The 8,130-nt window shown below is 45.5% G+C and overlaps 1 protein-coding gene across 1 annotated transcript; it reads left to right on the top strand.

The window, feature by feature from the left end:
• The first annotated feature begins 3,134 nt into the window (after positions 1–3,134).
• On the top strand, positions 3,135–7,722 carry LYSMD4 (LysM domain containing 4). The gene is made up of 3 exons (XM_068991500.1): positions 3,135–3,150; positions 4,444–4,733; positions 7,059–7,722. The coding sequence occupies exons 2-3, from the start codon at positions 4,452–4,454 to the stop codon at positions 7,668–7,670; spliced, it is 894 nt and encodes a 297-aa protein (XP_068847601.1). The 5' UTR covers positions 3,135–3,150; positions 4,444–4,451; the 3' UTR covers positions 7,671–7,722.
• The last annotated feature ends 408 nt before the right edge of the window (positions 7,723–8,130 follow it).

The following is an 8,130-nucleotide window of genomic DNA, read 5'->3' as shown; positions in this document are numbered from 1 at the left end:
ACTCCATCTCCCTTTTGAATTACCCTGGATCCACCAGGGCAGGACCCCAGCAAATACCAGACCACCTGACCTGCCTCTTGAGAAACCTATATGCAGGTCAGGAAGCAACAGTTAGAACTGGACATGGAACAACAGACTGGTTCCAAATAGGAAAAGGAGTACGTCAAGGCTGTATATTGTCACCCTGCTTATTTAACTTATATGCAGAGTACATCATGAGAAATGCTGGGCTGGAAGAAGCACAAGCTGGAATCAAGATTGTTGGGAGAAATATCAATAACCTCGGATATGCAGATGACACCACCCTTATGGCAGAAAGTGAAGAGGAACTAAAAAGCCTCTTGATGAAAGTGAAAGTGGAGAGTGAAAAGGTTGGCTTAAAGCTCAACATTCAGAAAACGAAGATCATGGCATCCGGTCCCATCACTTCATGGGAAATAGATGGGGAAACAGTGGAAACAGTGTCAGACTTTATTTTTGGGGGTTCCAAAATCACTGCAGATGGTGATTGCAGCCATGAAATTAAAAGATGCCTACTCCTTGGAAGGAACGTTATGACTAACCTAGATAACATATATAGAAGCAGAGATATTACTTTGCCAACAAAGGTCCGTCTAGTCAAGGCTATGGTTTTTCCAGTGGTCATATATGGATGCGAGAGTTGGACTGTGAAGAAAGCTGAGTGCCGAAGAACTGATGCTTTTGAACTGTGGTGTTGGAGAAGACTCTTGAGAGTCCCTTGGACTGCAAGGAGATCCAACCAGTCCATCCTGAAGGAGATCAGCCCGGGGATTTCTTTGGAAGGAATGATGCTAAAGCTGAAACTCCAGTCCTTTGGCCAACACATGAGAAGAGTTGACTCACTGGAAAAGACCCTGATGCTGGGAGGGATTGCGGGCAGGAGGAGAAGGGGACGACAGAGGATGAGACGGGTGGATGGCATCACCGACTCGATGGACGTGCGTCTGAGTGAACTCCGGGAGTTAGTGATGGACAGGGAGGCCTGGTTTGCTGCAATTCATGGGGTCACAAAGAGTTGGTCACAACTGAGCGACTGAACTGAACTGAACTGACACCCCTTTTTCTATACGTATTTCTTTAGCAAATTGTTTACATCGTTATTCCATTGAGTGTTTGTTTTTTCTTATTAAGGTCTGAATGTCTTTTATATATTCAAGATATTAACATATCAAAGACAACAGATTTTTTTACCCAATTCATCACATGCCTTTTAACTTTTTAATAATTATTTTTTGCTGTACCAAATGCAATCTATTTCTTAAGCCTTTTTTCTACCACTTTCTTCTGAAATCGTAAAGTTGGCAACATCTTTGTAGGTGTGAGCTTTAACACTCATTGCCATGTTTCTCCCAAGGGCTTCATTTCTAAAAATGACTTTACAACATGTGTAAGAAATCAAGAGGCTTTGATTTTTCCTGTTTGTGGATAGGAGACTGAGCCACAATGACCAATGGATTTTCTTGTGTCACTAGAGAAACCACAACCTAAGAAACCAGATCAAGAACACCCAATTCCACAAAGTAGGGATGGCAAGCCAACTTCACCTCCTCTGACAGTATAGCTCTATTGGTCCTGGCTGTCCTGGATGTTCTATGCTGATGCCTAACAGCTGTCTGGGCCTCTGTGATGAACTAGCAATGGCCTCCAGGGGTAGGTGCAGAGCATGTGCTTTGAAAACTGCCACAGGGGCAGAGAGTGTGTCCAGACACTGTGAGAAGGGAAGGGGTGTTAATGATAATTGTGTTGAGACAACAGGCATAACCTGGAATTATTCCAGGCAGGAGGAATGTATGACTACCCTGGGCGTAGGGAACAACACAGTAGAAGAGGGTAAGTGAAGTTAAAGTAGCTCAGTTGTGTCCGACTTTTTGTGACCTCATGGACTGTATAGTTTACGGAATTCTCCAGGTCAGAATACTGGAGTGGGTAGCCTATCCCTTCTCCAGCGGATCTTCCCAGCCCAGGAATTAAACAACGGTCTCCTGCATTGCAGGCGAATTCTTTACCAACTGAGCTATCAGGGAAGCCCTGCTATCAGGAAAGAGGGGACCAAGGCCCAAAAAGCTTACAGAAAGATCATGGTTGCACAGCTGGTAAATGCAGAACTGGTGTAGGCTTCCGTGCATTTTCCATAGTGCCTCAAAGCTACTGCTAACCTACTGTGAACCTTTGGGCGAGTCTCCCTTAGGAAGCGTTACTATGAACTAAGCTGGTGGAGGTGATGGAATTCCAAATGAGCTATTTCAAATCCTAAAAGATGATGCTGTTAAAATGCTGCACTCAATAAGTCAGCAAATTTGGAAAACTCGGCAGTGGCCGCAGGATTGGAAAAGGTCAGTTTTCGTTCCAATCCCAAAGAAAGGCAATGCTAAAGAATGTTCAAACTACTGCACAATTGCACTCATCTCACATGCTAGCAAAGTAATCCTCAAAATTCTCCAAGTCAGGCTTCAACAGTACATGAACCATGAACCTCCAGATGTTCAAGCTGGATTTAGAAAAGGCAGAAGAACCAGCGATCAAATTGCCAACATTCACTGTATCATGGAGAAAGCCCTCCACCATGTGACACTTGATAAATTATGTTTCTTTGGTCATTGTTTGCGCGGTTCGTTGTGTTACACCGGTGGACTTTTCTTTTTTATCCTTTTGGGCGGGGCGCGGCGGAGCAAACTCCCGTGTTCAGACCAGAGAAGACCCAGGCTGCGGAGACCCCTCACCCTCCCACGCAGATCCCCTGGGGCTCTTTCTTGGCCGGAGGCCTCAGCTACCCTCTACTAGGTACCCGAGCTGTCGTTACATATCACAGACAGAGTGGGGGTGAGAGAGCGGAGGCTCAGCGGAGAGCTGGGAGCGACAGAAGCCAGGACCAGCCAGGGGGCGCGGCACCCAGTCAGGCGGGTGTGGCGAGGTTCGGTCCAGGGGTTCTGCCTGGGCCCCGCCCCGCCGCCGGCCTCGGCCCCGCCCCTGGGATTCGCCGGTCCTGTGCCGACCTCTCCGCACTGCCGGAGCCGCCCATCACTGATTTCATTGGCTACGTCGCCGTTCCCGCCCCCAGACACCAGCTGATTTCCGCAGCCAATCGGCAGGCGCGGCGGCGGCGGGTCTCGGTGGATCCCGGATGCTGAGGTACCGGGCCTGCTGGAGGGGGGCGACGGTCCTAATTGGGGGCCGTGGCGTCGCCCCGCTTGTAGTCTGGGTGTCCAACTGCCACTTCTGGGACTCTGAGGTCACCCTCTTGCAGCTGGAGGTGCCGCGACCCAGACTGTCGAGGGCTGGCCGGAGGTTTCTGGGGTGGAGGTCGGAGGTCGTGCCTCTGGAACGTTGGGACTCCGCCGGTTTTCTTAGACAGCTCCTGTTTGGGGGTCCCCCTTCCTTTCGCGGAAGGAGCTCCGAGGGAAGCGGAGGCCCCGGGGCTTCTTGCAGGCACTGAGCTCCGACGGGAAGGTCCGCTCGAGCTCCGGCCGCCGCGGGTGACCCTCGGACATCCGGAGAGCCGCCTCTTACCTCCCTCCCCGCGAGCCGGCGGGGGCTCCGAGTGCGGGGAGGGGGCTGGGGCCAGGGAGGGGTCGCTCCGCGGCCCCGCTGTTCCTAGGGGGCCGCATCCCTTCTGGTTCCCAAGAAACCCAGTGCCAATTGTTGCAGGCTGTCGTTCCCGGTTTTGAGATTTCATTTCTGGAAGTTCATTCGAGCCACTTGGAGAGCGAAAAGGCTGTATTGTGGCTTCTGCACTTGTCTGGAAGTGAAAATAAAAACCAGACTTGGGAAGGTTCTGAAGGCCAAGGGAGCTGTGAGAAACCGGACGAATTCCTTAGTTTGACAGAAATCTTCCCCTTAACTTGCCTCACTTGTTACATAATTCGAGCCGTTTCAAAATCAGAGTATTTAGTCTCATAATTCTTCTAAGCAAATATTCTTAGTCTTGACCTTAAGTAAAACTACTTTGGAATGCTTGAAGAATTGAGCAAGAATTTTTTTGTAAGAGGTTCTGAGTTTAAGAGTCTTAGTGCAAGGAAGGAAGTTGGGAGCAGTCCTTACCTCTCGTCAGTGATCCCAGCTGCTGCTTTATTACTCCAGGACCAAAAAGAGAAGTTATTTCTGTACTTCTGTGGGTTCTGGGGAGACATAGCAATGGATGAGGAATAAAGGGAGAAGAAAGAGGATTCTTGTTTTTTTTGCTCAAAAATATGTAATTAAGAAAAAATGTATTTATTTGCCTATCTCTCCCTTTATCTCAGCCAGCATAAATACGTTTGAATATTTTTTGTGCACAAAATACTCAACACATGTCTTGAGTATGCGTTGAGTATTTATTTTAGGGAAAGAAGGCATCTCTAACAAGAAGAAGACATTTATCTTCATTGTAGTCCCAGAGGAATGTATATGCCTTGTGTGAAATTAACCTTGGGGTTTGGTTTTCAGTTAAGGAAATGAGGCAGAAGGAGGTGATAACCAAGACCTTCCAAGGCCCAGCTGTGGTCTGTAGGACTCCGACCAGCCACGTTTACATGTTTGAGAATGGTGTTGAGGACTCCGAGGACTCCTCTGAGGAAGAGTCCCACCGAGTGGCCCTGCGGCCCCGGGGCAAGGAGGGCCAGAAGAAGGGTGCCCACCACTCTCACCTGCCAGGAGCAGCGGACGTGGTGCTGCTGCAGCGGGAGCTGGCCCAGGGGGACAGCCTCAACAAGCTCGCTCTTCAGTATGGCTGCAAAGTAAGAAACCCCACAGGAGAAGGCGCCACCTGCCCCTTGGCCCTGTGTTAAGAGGAACAGGGGCACTCAGTGAAGGTTGGGGACCCTTCCTACCTCTTCCTGACCCCCAGAAGTGGTTGGGAGAAGCCGGTTCTAGAGTAAAGGACACTCCTATCTAGCTAGAGATGGAGGGCAGGTGGAATGACCTGTTCATCACAGAGAGAGGGAATTAGGAGTTTCAGGTGATGGGACAGTTCCCTCTCTGCCCAGTACTTCTGGTCTTCCTTGTCCTTCCAAACTGAAATTCTGAAACCTTCTTTTGTCTTTTGAGTACATTTTATTTAACGCATAATGGGCCAGAGATGCCAGGCAGAGTTTATCCAAGATTTCTTTGGTGTACTTGCTTTTTTTTTTTTTTTTGCTACTTTTCTGTTTTTAAACCTTTCTTGCTAATTGTAGCTTATTTGATTGGTAAATTTTTGCCTTCTCTCTTTCAGAACTGCATGATCTATCCTTTGTATGCTGTGTATCTATATAACCCTGTTTCTCTCTTTAATTATGTTTTTAGCATTCAGAGTGATTAACAATGGCAAAGTAAGTAGGAGGGTATTTATTGAATTGTTGCATTTTCTCCTAGATTCAAACTATTTCATTTTGCTAGCACTATGCTGCTATTTTCTATGGCTCTCTCCAGGGCTGTATAAGCTACTTGTTTAAAAAATCCTTTTATCCTTGAAGGGTCTCTCATTTATCTAACAGGGATCAAATGACTCAACATGTGTGGGACTGTTGTTTCCCATGGTATTAAACTGGTCTCCAGGGACACATGCAAGCCTGCTCAGTTGCTAAGTCATGTCCAGTTCTTTGTGACCCCGTGGACTGTCGCCATGTAGACTCCCCTGTCCATGGGATTCTCCAGGCAAGAATGCTAGAGTGGGTTGCCATTTCCTACTCCAGAGATCTTCCTGACCCAGGGATCGAACCTGTATCTCCTGCATTGGCAGGCGGATTCTTTACCACTGAGCCACCTGGAAAGCCCCTTGGGACTAATAATTGTCTCTAAATCGTACTGAGATTTTTATTTGATCCTAATAATCAGCTTCTGTAGGCATACTAAATGGTTTATAGAGCAAGGGCTAAGAATTGAATCCTTTCCTACAAAGACCTGAATAGACGCAGTGGGCTTCTTGAAATGCTGATGTTTAACAAAACCAAAAGAACTATACAATTTATCTAATAAGTGATCAGTTTTCCTATTTGAAGTAAATAAGTTTGATGTTAGCTTATTAGGATCAAAGACAAAAATATCTCAAGAACCTTAAGTTACATGATGTACCCCAATACAATTAAATGGTAAAAGCAATTGCTAAATAATTAAAATAATGAAGATGATTGATTTGAATGAAGTCTGTTGACTATATTTACATTCTAGTTTAAATGGACTTAGGAGTTAAAACCTTAGAATCTATCTCTGATGCTTTTGGTAAGTTTTCAAACAATCACTTGAGGGAGGATCTGTCTTTGACTTACATTTCCCCCTACTTTTTAAATCTTAAAATTTGAGTGTGAGGGGAGTTTGTTATGACTTTGTCATAAACTTTGTTGTGAGTCTTTAAAACTCAGGTCATGTTCCTTTTTCAAGTCATAATATTGAAATGGAAGGTGTCAGTCTGTAGTTTCCAACTTGATGCATACTCTGTGCATGTTTCTAGTTATAGAAAGTGTTTTGAAAGCCTCAAACTGAATTAACTCTAGGTTGCTTTTATTTTAAAAATGTTTATAGGCCATATAGTACATCTGGAAAGGAAAACGTAGAATCATGAGAGCACACCTTTTAAGAAGTTGTTACATATGAACTAGGTCCTAGTATCGGTAGAGCTGGCTAAGGCTTTGTGTTTGCTGAATGCTGATATCTACTACAGCTACTAAATTAAATTCTGATGCAGGAGTCAGCCAGACAGGGGCACTGTTGCCTAAAAAGTTAAATGCAGAAAGTGCTACAGCCTTCTTTTACCATGAAGTGTTTCACCTTAAGGCTTTTTATTGAAGGCACACTTTAAACAAATAAACAATAAATTCTTTTCCAAAACTGATCTTGAGTTGCTCCAATTTGTAAGTCTATACAAAAATTTGATGACTAAGCTGTACATTAAGACTGAGTTAAAGCCAAAAAACAGTTATTCAGCCTGAACTCAATTTTGTGTATAAACAGTTTTCCAGTGTTCGTCAGATTCTTAAGTGATGTGGGTGTGGACCATCACCCAGGAAGGTTAAGTGCCATTTTTTGGATATTAGTTTTAAACAGCTTTATATATTTTGTGATGTTTGTCTTCATGGCTTTCCTAGGTTGCTGATATCAAGAAAGTCAACAACTTCATCAGAGAACAAGACTTCTATGCTTTAAAATCTATTAAGATTCCAGTGAAAAACCATGGCATCCTAACAGAGACCCACAAAGAACTTAGACCCCTCCTGAACTCATCCTCAGAGACCAGAGTGACCTTCGAGGAACAGCCAGACCCAGACAGAGCAGCTGTCAATGCCAGCGCCTCATCTAGCTCACTGATGGATTTCTTTAAGGGCATTGATCAGAATATTGAACATGCAGTTCAGTCAGAAATCTTTTTGAGTGAAAGTTACTCCATAGAGACCTCCAGTCAGCCACTGCTTCCTGTTCCTCCAAAGATACCGACATATGGTGCAGACTGTGGAATTCAGTGGTGGAATGCTGTTTTTATCATGCTTCTAATTGGAGTTGTTTTACCAGTGTTTTATTTGGTTTATTTTAAAATACAAGCTACTAGTGAGACCCCTAGTATCTTGAATACAACTGCTATTCCTAATGGCTCCATGGCAGGGAGTGCAGTTCCAGGGCAAGCCCCCAGATTAGCAATTCCAATGTCAACCATCCCCTCTTCAGACAGCCAGTTCAGTCAGACCACCCACGGGGGGAACTAGCTCTTGTTTCTAAGGAATCAGGCCAACTTTAGCACTTGGGCTTCTGCTGACGTTGGCCATATCTTAGCATGCTGCATTTTTTTTTTTTTTCTGTGACATATGGACAGATATCAGAAGTTACCATCATGTTCTCAGTCACATTCATCATGGGGAGTGGACTCACCCAAGCTTGTGGGAGCCAAAACATCAGCATTCTCAGCCTCTTAACATCCAGAGAAGAGCGACAGGAGAGACCTTTACACATGGCAAATGCTGCTCCTTGAAGGCATTTAGTGGACTGGACTTGTGTGTCTTCACAATAGCACTATAGGCCCTCAAGTTGGACATGCTTGGAGGGAGATGAATGGCCTTGGCAGATGGACCTGCATATGGGAGACCCTGGTGTCAGCTTTGTTTGTGTGTTGCTTTGTCCCCTGCCTACTGTGGAGGGATGGCTGGCTCTGAAAAATGATGTTTTGTA

This window comes from Capricornis sumatraensis, chromosome 19 (genome assembly GCF_032405125.1).
Source record: "Capricornis sumatraensis isolate serow.1 chromosome 19, serow.2, whole genome shotgun sequence".
In the NCBI taxonomy this organism is placed as follows: Eukaryota; Metazoa; Chordata; class Mammalia; order Artiodactyla; family Bovidae; genus Capricornis; species Capricornis sumatraensis.
Note: the sequence above shows the minus strand (reverse complement) of the source record. Positions and strands in the feature narration are given on the sequence as shown.

Bases quoted from the DNA above. Each gene is read 5' to 3' on its own strand.
- LYSMD4 (XM_068991500.1), top strand. From the start codon at position 4,452: ATGAGGCAGAAGGAGGTGATAACCAAGACCTTCCAAGGCCCAGCTGTG. The intron at 4,734-7,058 runs GTAAGAAACCCC...TGGCTTTCCTAG, and splicing joins CTCTTCAGTATGGCTGCAAA to GTTGCTGATATCAAGAAAGT.